This window comes from Ruditapes philippinarum, unplaced genomic scaffold (assembly GCF_026571515.1).
Source record: "Ruditapes philippinarum isolate M1 unplaced genomic scaffold, ASM2657151v2 ctg6472_1_1_1_1, whole genome shotgun sequence".
Lineage (NCBI taxonomy): Eukaryota > Metazoa > Mollusca > Bivalvia > Venerida > Veneridae > Ruditapes > Ruditapes philippinarum.
In genome coordinates this window covers 16,206-30,371 of record NW_026861079.1, presented here as the reverse complement: position 1 = coordinate 30,371, position 14,166 = coordinate 16,206, and the positions used below count along the sequence as shown (strand labels likewise).

General features: G+C 29.3%; 1 protein-coding gene across 1 annotated transcript in view; it reads right to left on the bottom strand.

Annotated features, from left to right (window-relative positions):
• Positions 1-9,706, bottom strand: part of LOC132714435 (myosin-8-like) — a gene marked incomplete at its 3' end in the record, with an annotated part of 28,772 nt that extends 19,066 nt beyond the window's left edge. The window contains exon 1 of the mRNA XM_060697323.1: positions 8,376-9,706. Coding sequence (XP_060553306.1) covers positions 8,376-9,706 — 1,331 coding nt within the window. The remainder of the gene's footprint in view (positions 1-8,375) is intronic.
• Positions 9,707-14,166: the final 4,460 nt, after the last annotated feature.

The window sequence follows — 14,166 nt, the reverse complement described above, 5'->3', positions numbered from 1 at the left end:
CAGAATCTGGCACAAACTGTTTATAACATATTTAGTATAAATCATTATCTGTGCATAATACACATAGTCACCCCTTAAGATGTGTATGTGTTTCGCCCCTGTACATGCAGAAGTTATCCTGTCGACCGTCAGAAGCTATCATTTTCAATGAATTAAAGTACATGAGGGAGAAAAATATATACAAATATATGCAACTACTACCCTGCCATACATTTTCTGAGCTTCGTGCCCTAAAAAGATTTGATATTTGAGTGAAAAAAGGAAAACAAAATTAAAAAAATGTTTAGAGTATAAATCAATGCATTGTTGAGTAACGTTCCAAGCAGTATTTACAAGTTATATCACTAATTAAGAAATAATATATCCTAAATAGTGATTTTATCGCTCAATAACATCACTGTTTGGAGTTCGGACGCGAGGAACTATATCACGAAGGCGAAGCCCGAGTGATATAATGATGCGCATCCGGACGATAAATAGTGATGTTATCAAGCGATAAAATCACTTATTTGGATAAATTATTTCGATTCTGACACGGCATCATCAAATAAATGCTGCTGTACCTGATATTAAGCTACATTGCGCCTGATTCGTTTCCGTACTTATTCTCAGCGCTTCACGTTTTTAGTGGTTACGTCACGTGTATGATGATGACATCTCATGTCTAAATAGAGAACGTCAAACTGTGACTTTAATTGCATAACAAGACACACTTTCGGTTGTTCTATGTTCAATAGGGAAAAATTCTGGTCGTGTTAGAATAATCTAGAGAGGATAAGAACTTGGTCCTTGATTTCAATTGTAAAATAGCTGATGGAAACTTTAATTTAAATCAGCATTTATACTTTACACGCAAGTAGTATAGAGTATGATGGTTCCGGGACACTTTGAAGCCTAAAAAAGTGTTTATCTATCAAACCAAAGGGTAAGACAGCTCGACATAGCTTACCTATCAACCAAAAAAGTAAGACAGCTCGACATAAAACCCCATTTTATTGATTTAAGAACACCCTCAGGCCAAAATCCCCCCGGAACCATCATACTCTATACTACTCATAAATAGAATACTATAAGGCAGGCGGGAACCGACGAGTCCTTTTTTATAATTAAAATATATATAAATGAGTTTACAAAAACAAATATATTGTTTAAAAGAACGAACATACACCGATAATGTAAATCCTCAATATGTTACAACAAAAAACGGAAGATTAATGATAAAAGCCGTGTGTGCTTCATGCGGTAAATTGAAATCTAAGTTTGTAAAACAAGGCGGTTCAATAGATATTCATAAAGCTATGTTACCTTTGTTACCTAAAAAAGGTTTAACTCTTCCTGGATATAACTATTGCGGACCAGGTAACCCACTGGTTAATGGATCACCCGTTAATCAGTTAGATGAAGTATGTATGAATCATGACTATTGTTACGATAGTGGTCTAAGTAAAAGTGAGTGTGATAAGAAAATGTTATCTGATTTAAAGACAACTAAATCAAAAACTATTGGTGAAAAACTAGCAAAAAATTTAGTAGTAAAGCCTGTTATAAATATGAAATATAAACTTGGTTTGGGGCAAACACGAAATTCAAAAAACGGAAGAAGGGGGCAAAGCATGATAAGCGCAACATGCGACTTACCCCCGAAGTAACATGGAACGTTAAATTAGCCAATGAATTACACAGACCAATCAAACGGAAGTTTCCAAAACGGAGAGTTATAGTAAATGATGTAGATGATACTTGGTCTGCTGATTTAGTTGATATGCAAGCCTTTTCTAAAGATAACAAAGGAATAAAATACTTATTAACAGTTATTGATGTGTTTAGCAAGTATGCTTGGGCTGTTCCGATAAAAAATAAAACTGGTGATTCTGTTACAGAGGCTTTTAATGAAATAGTTTCTGGTGGCAGAAAACCAGAGAATTTGTGGGTTGATGAAGGAAAGGAATTTTATAATAAAACTTTTCAATCATTCTTAGATAAAAATACAATAAACATGTACCACACATTTAATGAAGGCAAAGCTGTGGTTATCGAACGTTTCAATAGATCCCTGAAGCGAATAATGTGGAAATACTTCACCTCTAATAATACTTATACTTATTTAAATGATTTACCAAAAATGTTAGAAAAATACAACAACACAAGACATAGTAGTATAAAAATGTCACCTAAACAAGCGAGCAAACAGTTAAATAAAGGTAATGTTTATTTTAATTTATATGGTGATTTAAAAGTATCAAAAAGTAAGGCTAAATTTAAGATTGGAGACCGTGTTCGTTTAAGTAAAATTAAGAGACATTTTGAAAAAGGATATACACCAAATTGGACAGAAGAAATATTTACAATTGATGGAATTCAAAATACAAACCCAAGAACATATACTATCAGGGATTTAAATAATGAGCTGGTCCAGGGTTCATTTTATGAACAAGAACTGATGCCAACTAAACAAGAAGTTTTTAGAATAGAAAAAGTTATAAAGCGTGACTATAAGAAAAAACAAGCACTAGTTAAATGGAAAGGTTATTCTGATAAATTCAATAGTTGGATAAAGATGCCAAAAATAATAAATGCTGAAATAATATAATGAGTAAACAAATTGAAAATCTTGATGAACTAATAGATTATTTAACAAGACTTGCATCAGCATATAGAAAAAGTTATAAATTTTGTGGAAGGGTAAGCGTAGGACTTCAAATAACAGCAGGTATTTTAGGTTGTTCAACTGCACTTGCACTTATTCCCGCCATACCTATATTTGTAGCTTTAGTAGGAGCTTTACCTTCAGTAGTTACTATATTAGCTAACAAACTCAAAGTTGCAGACAAAAAAACTATTTTAAAATTACATTATCAAAAAGTTAAACAATTAATTACTGAAGCGCGGATTGGGAAGGTAACCTCCACAAGTTATGATGGACAGAAAGTTATCGAAGATATCTTTACAAAACTATTAGAAATAGAAAAAGATACAAATTATACAACACCTTTGGAAATTTATATGAAAGAATATAAGCTAAATGGTTATAAAGAAACCTCTTAAAATATCTTTTATAGCTAGTGCGTTGTAAAAATGTGAAGTTTTTTTCTTTAAGCATGTTATATAATGAATAGATTAAATAACAGTATGGATACAAAATGCGATTTTTTTGTATATTATATACAAAAATCAGAACTCTTAAAATTACCAATATTATTTAATAAAGTTAGAAAGAATAGAAACATTTTAAGAGCCAATATTACTAAATTAACTAAAGAAGAAGTAAAAGAAAATATACGATTTAAATTAGAAACAATTATAGAGCCTTACCTTTTTAGAACAAAAAAACTTTATGAATGGAGTTGCGGTTGTTTATTTCCTGTAGAGGAAAATAGTGATATTTTATGCGATTGTCCAAGACCTAATCATAATAATTATCGTAATAACCCTAAACCGGTTATAGCAACTTATATACCTCCAAACGGAGATGGTGAAGATTCATATTATCCTTCAATTTATGCCGCATCTAAAGATCTTGGTGTCAATCCTGGTTTAATATCAATGTGCTGTAACAATTTAAACAGAGTAAAGACTGGAACAGCAAAATTTAATGGGCATATTTTTAAATATAAGTTTAGATATGCTTAAAGATATTTTCTAATACTAAAATGCTTAAAACTATTTTTTGTTCCATTATATAATAATATAATAGAATAAAAAATGAATAAACTAGCCTCGCAACTTAATCCTCGCGCTTTAAACTTTCTAAATATCGAGAATATAATTCAATACTATCGTTTAATTGTGTTTCAAAATCATCATATCCTTTTAAGGCGGCTTTGCATTTCTTACATATCTCTTTTAAATCGGTAATAACGTTGCATAAGCTAAATTGTTCTTTGTTATCATGACATTTCGCTATATTTATTTCGCTGCTATCAAGTATCTCCGTTAATATAGGAGTCATTCTTTCTTTATCTATACCGATTTCGACCTTCTTTTGTTTACAAGAGCTTATAATTTCTTTACAATAATTAATAGCTTTTTCTATCCCTTTTTTAAAGTCTTTATTCATTTTTATTTTTTCCTCATATCGTTTTACTCTTAACACTTCGTCGATAAAGTAAAACTCATCGCTAATACTGTTAAAAAACAATTTACTATATAAGTTAATGTTATTGTATTCACCCATCTCTTTATATAATCTTATTTAGAAAAAAAAAGATTTCGTTTATTAAACGCACTACTTTATAATAAAAAGTTTCTTTATTTTGTTCTTCTTTTAAGATATAAGTTTAGATATGCGTAAAGATTGTGCTTAAAGATATTTTCTAATACTAAAATATAGATATGGAAATTGAGCGATCTCCAAATCAATATTTTAAGAAATTTGAAATTAAAATTTCATATAAATATGATCCGAAAAATCAACTTTATTTCACTTTAAAAGATGCTTTTGAATTACTTCAGTTAGAACTTCGCAATTTAAAAGGCATAAAAATAAATGTTCTTTTAAAAATAACTTTTGCGAAAAATAGTCAAGAAGATATAATTTACAAATCAGCTTATTTTCATTCAAAACCTTCAATTATCATAGATAAATCTGAATTAAATGACACTTTAAGACATGACTTTGATGAAATAATAAATAAGATTGGTAATTGGATTTCAGAAGGTAGTGGATGGAGAATAGAATCAGTTGATGCACATTATATCAACAGATATAAATACACACCTCTTTCTGCTTCAAGTTACTTTGAATTACCCAAAGAATTACAGAATGCAAAGAAAGGATTAATTAATATAAAAAATAAGGATAAAGAATGTTTTAGATGGTGTCATTTAGCTTATAAATTCCCTGTAACTACACATTCTGAAAGGGTTAGTAATTATAGAGGGCATGTAGATGAATTAGATTATACTGAAATAAAATTCCCTGTCACAATAAATCAAGTACCCAAAATAGAAATTCGGAATAATATTTCATTTAATATATTTGGTTACGAAAACAAAAAAGTATTTCCGTTATACATATCCAGATATAATTATTCAGACAAGTGCGATATGTTATTACTTTCCAAAAGTAAAACAACGCATTATGTTTGGATAAAAGATTTTAATCGATTACTCTTTAACAAAACAAAACATGCCAATCGAAAACATTTCTGTAAATCCTGCCTACAATGCTTTTCCAAGGAAAGAATATTAAATGAACATAGGCCAAACTGTTTAGCTATTAATGGTACTCAAGCTATTACAATGCCAAAAAAGGGATCACAAGTTAAGTTCAAAAATTATCACAAACAATTATTGGCACCTTTTGTAATTTATGCTGATTTTGAGTCTATAACTCGAAAAGTAACTACTGCTTTACCATCATCCAAATCCTCATTTACTGAACCATATCAAGAGCATATAGACTGTGGATATGGTTATAAATTGGTTTGTTGTTACGACGATAAACATACTAGACCAACTCAAGTTTACAGAGGACCAAATGCAGTTTATAAATTTATTAAAGCTATTCTTAAGGAAGAGGAATATTGTATGGACACTTTGAAAGCATATTTTAACAAACCTTTAAAAATGACAAAAGAAGATGAGGCGTTATTCAAAAAGCAAACTTCTTGTAATATCTGCGGAAAAGAATATAAAAAAGATGATATTCGAGTTCGTGACCATTGCCATATAACGGGAAAATTTAGGGGAAGTGCTCACTCAGAGTGTAATATTAATTTTATACTGACACGCAAAATTCCTGTTATATTTCACAATTTAAGAGGTTATGATAGTCATTTTATTATGCAACAAATAGGAAAATTTGAAAAGAAAATTGATGTTATTCCTAACAATATGGAAAAATATATGGCATTTATGATAAGCAATTTGATTTTCATTGATAGTTTTCAATTTATGTCGCAGTCATTAGATAACTTAGTGAAAAATATTCCAGAATTTAAGTTTTTACCTCAAGAATTTGATGACTTACTGAATTATGAATTACTCAAAACAAAAGGCGTTTATCCATATGACTTCATGGATTCTTTTGAGAAATTTGAAGAAACAAAATTACCCTCTCAAGAAGAATTTTATTCTGTTTTAAATGAGGCACATATATCTGACAGCGAGTACACCCATGCTAAAAATGTTTGGGAAAAATTTAAAATAAAAACAATGGGAGAATATCATGACCTATATTTGAAAACGGATGTTTTACTTTTAGCTGATGTTTTTGAAAATTTTAGAAAGACATGTTTGGAATACTACAAGCTTGACCCTTGCCACTATTTTAGCAGCCCAGGTTTAGCTTGGGATGCAATGTTGAAAATGACAGGAATAAAATTAGACTTAATTTCTGATATTGACATTCATCTTTTTATTGAAAAAGGTCAGAGAGGAGGAATAAGTTATATTGCTAATCGTTACAGCAAAGCAAACAATAAGTATATGAAAGATTATGATAAGGATTTACCATCTAAATGCATAATGTACTTAGATGCGAACAACCTCTACGGTTGGGCAATGAGCCAGCCTTTACCCTCTGGGAATTTTAAGTGGATCACTCAGAAACAATATAATAAATTAATCGCAAAAGGTAAAACAAACTTCATTATAGAATGCGACTTTGAATATCCGGATGAATTGCATGATCTTCATAATGATTATCCTTTAGCTCCTGAAAAGATTGTTATACCTGATGAATGGCTTTCAAAGTATAGTAATAACATTAAAAACAAATTTAATATAGGAAAAAGTAATGTACGTAAGCTTGTCCCAACTTTAATGAAAAAAGAAAACTACGTGACCCACCATAGAAATCTCGAACTATATGTTCAACTCGGGTTGAAAATAACAAAGATTCACAGAGTGTTGACTTTTGATGAAAGTCCTTGGTTGAAAGAATACATTGATTTCAACACGCAGAAAAGATCTCAAGCAAAGAATCCATTTGAAAAGGATTTTTTCAAACTAATGAATAATTCCGTTTTCGGCAAAACAATGGAAAATTTAAGAAAAAGAGTTAACATAAAATTAACTCATGATGAAAATGTGCTGTTGAAATACATAGCAAAACCTTCATTTAAATTTGCAACAATGTTTAACAAAAGCTTATATGGTATCAATAGAATAAAAGAAACATTATTATTGAATAGGCCAACCTATTTAGGAATGTGTATTCTTGACTTATCAAAATATTTAATGTATGATTTTCATTATAACTACATTTTAGAAAAGTACAATTACCAAAAATGTAAACTCCTTTTTACTGATACAGATTCGCTTTGTTATGAAATAGAAACAGAAGATGCTTATGCAGATTTTAATGAGGATAAAGACTTATTTGATAACAGTGATTATGATCCAGAATCAAAGTTTTATTTTGATGCAAATAAAAAAGTAATTGGAAAGTTTAAAGATGAAGCCGCTGGAATTCCTATAGTTGAATTTGTCGGACTTCGGTCTAAAATGTATTCATACTTATTAGAAAATGAAGTTAACGTTAAGAAATGCAAAGGCATAAAGAAAAGCGTTGTAAAGAAAAATATAGTACATAATAATTATAAGGAGGCATTGTTTGATTCAACTCAACAATATCACGAATTTAAAGTTATTCGGTCAAATAAACACGATATATATTCTTATGTTGTAAATAAAATATCTTTGTCATGTTATGATGATAAAAGATATATTCTTGATAATGGCATCAATACTCTAGCTTATCAGGACAAAGCTCCATAAATTGTTAATTGAATATTCTTTACATTTAAACCTTCGATAAAAATCTCATCATTTGTTTTAAATTTATCAGCATAGGTAATTGAAACTGATTCATTCCTTCTGTTGTTCTCTGTCTTATAACTCTGAAGAATTTTCGAGTTTCTATCTTTCAATAACAATCCACATTGTCCTTTGTTAACTTTTATCGCATCAATTATTACAATTAGCGTGCAATTTTGTTTAATTTCTACTTTATTTCCATTTTGAATTAAAGACTGACTTCTATTTATTACTATCCATTTAAATAATCCGCCATCTTCAGTATTTGATGACAGGAATAAAGGAGATTTCGGTTTTGTATAATGGAGATTTATTTTCTCATTTATATTATTAAAAATACCCATTTATATTAATTTGTTAGATAGAATCTTGCGTAACTTCCAGCTTCAATAGTCCATTCTTTATAATTTCTAGTAAAAAATATAATGATATCCCCTTTTTTAAATTTCGTTTTAAATTTATCATTGTACTGATGCAATGAATCATCTTTTTTAGGAAAAATTTGATGATTACTTATGCCATGTTCATGCTGCCAGACTATAAATATTAAAGGACTATATTGAATAGGGTGAATATTAACATTGTCAAAGATCATATTTATTTCAATAACGTACTCTCCGTCCTCTAAAATTTCAAGTATGTCTTCTGATTTATTATCGGGATTTAATGCTATGAAATTTTTGTAATCTATAATCCTGCTAGCTATTATTCCGAACATTATGAAGAAATTTTTACTGCCCTCTATAGTTCTTGCTAATTGTTTATCTTTAAAATCATAAACTTCCATCATGTCACCCCCGATATTTATATAATCCATACTCGCATGCAGTTGTTTGTTATTATAATATCCAAAAAGAAACACTTCACGGCTTACTGTTGTAATTCTTTTTTCTAACTTTTTATATCCTTTCTTAAATTTAAGAATCACTTCAGCTAGATCATCGAGTCTCTTTGTAGTAACAACATCTAGATCATCGAGTCTCTTTGTTGTGTCTGTTTTTATTTCACCCAGAGACTCTCCCAAAGAATTTATATTTTTTTCAATTTCCGTAATTTTAGTGTCCAAATTATTAATATTGTCTTCCAAGATTTTTGTTAAATCAAACAGTGATTTATAATTTTCACTATGGCGCTTATCAACACTATCAACTACATTTTGAAGTTGGCTTTTAAAATGTTCCATGGTCTTTTTAAGATCATCTAGTTTAAAATCTTGACCATCACTTCTTGTAGAAGCAGACTTTTCTAGCTCGGCTTTGTATTCAGCAAATTTACTTAAAAAGTTATCCAATAGGTCTTTATTTCTTTTCGCTGTTGCATCATTAAGGTTGTTTATTTCTGTCCTGATTTCTAATTTATACATATTCTTTAATTTGTTTTCAGCTTCGGTAATACTCTTTTTCAATTCATCGTGTTTAATCATATTTTCCGTTAATTCTTTTATCTGTTCTTGAACAATACTAATGTTTTTAGCTAATTCTTGTTTGGTGTGTTCATCTGATTCGTCGAGTGCTTTTGATATTTTTGATATTTCATCACCAATTTTGATATGTAAATCAATTATTGTACGCGAATTCTGATCAAGGTCTTTTTTTAGTTGTTCGATATTATCGCGTTCAGTTTGTAGTAACTTCTGTATTTCTTTGATAGATCCAAGGTTATAATTTGAAACTAAATCTTGAACTTTTCTATAAACAAATCTCCTTGAAACTGCATCATTTGGTTTGTCAGGACTTCCTAAATTGATTATTTCATTGCCACCCATATCTAACGGTTTATTCATTTTATTGTTTTCTATTGAGTTTCTATTAAGATACGATTCCATTTCCTGTTTAAGTTTTTTAAATTGACTTATACTTGCATAGTCAGTCAGGTCAAGATCAAATTTGATCTTACTGATGCTTTCTGATTGGTTTCTTTGTTTAACATTATTAAAAATTCCCATTATATATAATTTATTCCTCCATTATCTCTAGTAATTTCCCCAGTAAAATTTCTTTTACAAAATTTGTTTGGTTTGTCAATATACAAGAAACTATATTTCTCCTTTGTTGCGTTTTGGTAAGAATCCCGATCAATTAATTGTTCCCTACAAATCATATCATTTTCACGTTTACTTGGACTGTCAAATAAAATATAATGTGAACAGTTAATCCGAATATCCTTTGGTGTTTTATAGTAAGACTGACTCAAATAGATAACACAGCAGTTCTTATGACGTCCTTGCATAAAGTATTTTGTTATTTCTTTTTGATCTTCGCAAATAAAATCATCAAATATTACTATATTTTGTTTTGATGAGTCAATATCATCAAGATCAATGATGTCTGAATTTGATAAGTATAGAATATCCTCTGGTTCTACTTTAATCTTTTTGGCAATTGCATTGAAAGAATCTATTAAGTCTCGATATTTTGATTGTTCCAAGTTTTTTGAATAGAGGTATAATTTATCGTAATAAACTAATGGTTCCCTTAGCATGTGTATAAGAGTGTTTGTTTTACCTGATCCTGAACATCCACATATAAGCATTCTAAAACATGAGTCTGGCATATAGGAATATAATTGCTTAAAGTTATTATCAGATTTTCTATATTTTTCATAATTAGGAATTTCCATTATATATAACTAATCTTACATTATCTTACATTATCCTACATTATCCTACATTATCCTACATTATCATACATTATCCTACATTATTATATAAATGTTATCAAAACTAAAAGAAATGACAGAAAAAAAGATTGAATCTGAACAAAAAATTAAACATATACGTAATCAAATTATTGAAGATAAAATAAGAAAGGGTGCAAGCAGGGAAATGTATACAGAAATTTACAAACCAATCACTGAAACCTTAGAAGATCAAAAAGAAACATTGTCTAGTCAGTTAAAAGCATTGCCTGGTCTAAAAGACGAATTGGCATTACTTCCGAGGCGATTTGTTGAAAAGATACAAGAAGCTGAAGCTCTAAAAAAGATACAAGAAGCTGAAGCTCTAAAAAAGATACAAGGAGCTGAAGCTCTAAAATTGTTTGAAGAAGAAGCACCAGGAACATTACCCCCTCCAATTACAATTGAATCACCGCCTTCATTAGAGGAAGAAGATAATAGTAGTGAGGAAGAAGATAATAGTAGTGAGGAAGAAGATAATAAGAGGAAAGAATTTAAAGTTAATTTAAATAAGCAGGTTGATCTAGATTTATTAGACGATATATATAACACACCACAGGAGATTTTTGATTTTTATCATACTAAGTCCGATAATCCTGATGAGAAAATGACTCGTGAAGAAATAATGGAAATAATTGATAGTGCATCAGATGATATAAGAAAGTATAGTAGGAAGGTATCAGGATTCACGAGAAGGAAACGTGCACTCACAACAAAAGAAAAAGAAACGAAAGAAATCTATCGCAGAAAGGCAGATAATTATAAAAACTACAGAAATACGTTACAAGATATTCTTTCACAAGATAAATATATGGGAAAAGGTTTGAATAAAGGAATAAGGAATTCATATAAAGTTTCTCGAGATGGGCAATATGGTAATTTATCTATTAATCTACATAAACTGTATGGTCAAAATATATTAGTAGCGAAAGATAAGAACACTGGGAAAGAGGTAATGAACACAAAGGTAGATGATGATTTTATTGATTTAATAAATAAAAGATATGATAAAAAGAAAACATATTCCTTACATTCAAGAAAAATATTTCAGGATTTAACAGAAAAATCAAAACTACCATTTAACAAGAGATCTATGAAATTTAAAAAGGTAATAACAGGATCAGGCATTTGTGCTTGTGATCCAAACGAATTAATGAATGATTTAAAGTTAATTTGTGGTTCGATTGATGCTGGAAATAATAATCCAGAGTTAACAAATGAAGGCATTCGCATTATCGATTCATTATTAAAACTGAAGGTATTAAGTCCGGAACAACATGAAAAATTATATAAAAAGTACTTTATATAATGGAACAAAAAATTGTATTAAGTTCTGAAGTGGTTCGAAATAATAATCAAAATACACCAAGTGAATTCACAGTAAGATTTAGTCGTCCTTTAGTTTTAGATAAAAATAAAAGATATATTGTTGGATTAGACTCAATAAATTCAATGACTTACTCTTGGCATAATATAAGTGATGAATATGATAATAAGAGAATTCGCTATAATAATGGTACGGAATGGAAAGACATTTTCTTTACAAATGGTTCTTATTCTTACACAGATATCAATAATTACATAAGAGAAACATTAATAAGTAATAATGATTTCGATGGTGCTTCTGCCATAGCACCTATAAGTTTAGAATTTGATTTGAGTAGTTTTAAAATTCTAATATCACTTATGGATAATTTTTCATTAGATTTTACACTGTCAGAATTTTGTAAACTTCTTGGTTTTAAAAAGAAAAAAGTAAATAAAACAGAATGGGGAGCTTTAACACCAAATATAACTAATTCTGTGGATACAATTTATATTCATTGTGATCTGATAGATAATTCACTTGTTGATGGAGAGTTTGGTGATGTGATATATGCATTGAGTACTGCGGATTTAACAAGAGCTTATCCTTTTACAAAAGAACCTATTAGGGTTGGTTATTCTGAAATTAATAAAAATATTATAAATTCGATAAGAATATATATTACAGATGTGTTTGGTAGAAAAATCAATTTTAATGAAGTAGAAACAAGTTTTACATTAATTATAAAAGAAATGTAAATTATATAATGCACAAAAAAGTATATGATGAAAATAGTGGAGTATATATTCATGTTGATAATTGGACGGGAGAAGGTATCTCCTCGCGTGCAGGAGGTTTCTTTGACACTTTATTTTCTTCTGTAGGTAAAAAAGTATTAGAAACTGTAGGTAAAACTGCTATTGAAAGTGGCGCCAAAAAGGTGGGAACTGAAGTCGGAAATTTAGCTGCTGATAAAATAACAGGTGTATTTAAAAAGAAGAAACAACCTCCGCCAGTTGGCGATAAAATTGTAAAAGAATTAAGAAAGAAGGATACTGAGGACATAAATTTACAAATAAATGAATTGTTATCTGGATCAGGAAGACGAGATATAAATTTACAAATAAATGAATTGTTATCCGGAAGGCGATTATTTAAAAAAGATATATAATATATATGTTTCGATCAAAACAATACTGTGAAAGATATGAAAAAACACCTATTCGATTAGATACACCTTTAATAACAATCCTGAACAATAACGTCACCCAGCAGAAAAATGGATATAGTTTTACTATAAATGATAGATCTTCATATTATGATTGGTTCAATGGGTATTTTGAGGTAAATTTTAAAATAAATAAACTGGCAAACGGAGCTAATTATGATAATGCTGATCAAATTGCTGTAATAAACAATGCAGCTTCATTAATTGATCAATTAGTTATAAAACAAAATGGAAAGAATGTATATGATTGTTATAACTTATATAGGGTTGTGAATGTAAGAAATTTAGTTGAATTAACAAAAGATTATGCAGAAACAACTGGGACAAATGAATTAATTGCTTTGGATTCTACAAATGTAGCTGAATCTAGAGCTAATCAGGCTGGATTTAATAAAGGTTTTGCTGCAAGAAAATTATTAGCTCAAGGAGGTAATGAAATTAAATGTAAAATCCCTTTAAACAATTATTCATTTTTTCGGAGTTTAGAGACAAATATGTTGCCCCCTAGCCAAATTCAAATTACATTACAATTAACAAACGACGATGAATTAATCCATAGGGTAGCTGAAGTTGATAATGGAAGAGTTATAGTTACTAAACTTATCTTATGGGTTCCTCGGTTAATCTTTAACGCTGAAGGATATAGTTTGATTTCTGAACATTATTTGAAAGCAAAAAAGTGGAACTATCTTCGAGAAAGGGTCACACAATCATCTGATATAGAACAAAGCAATATTATTTTTAGAATAACAGCTGGTGTAATGAATCCTAAACATGTGTTTGTTTATTTACAAAGAGTTAATAAAAGTAATTCACAAGAACAAAACCCTCATTTATTAGATACTTTTAAAGTAAATGCTAATAATAGAAATTGTACTTTGCAATCTTGTCGTCTTGAAGTTGGAAATGGTGTTTTTTACCCCGAAACAGAATATTCTAGTATAACGAGAATATATGACGATGTAATAGATTATTTTCACAAACAAAATGATAAAAATACTGGGTCCCTTTTAAATATATCAAACTTTGAGGGTTTGTTCGGATTCATTCATTTTAACTTGGAATTTAAAAAAGAAGAAATTGCATCTGATCCCAAGCATCTTACATTAGATGCAAAATTAAATGTACCGCCAGCTGCAGCTATTTGTGTCTATGCCATTGTAATGTATGAAGAAACAGTTCAATTAAATACTAT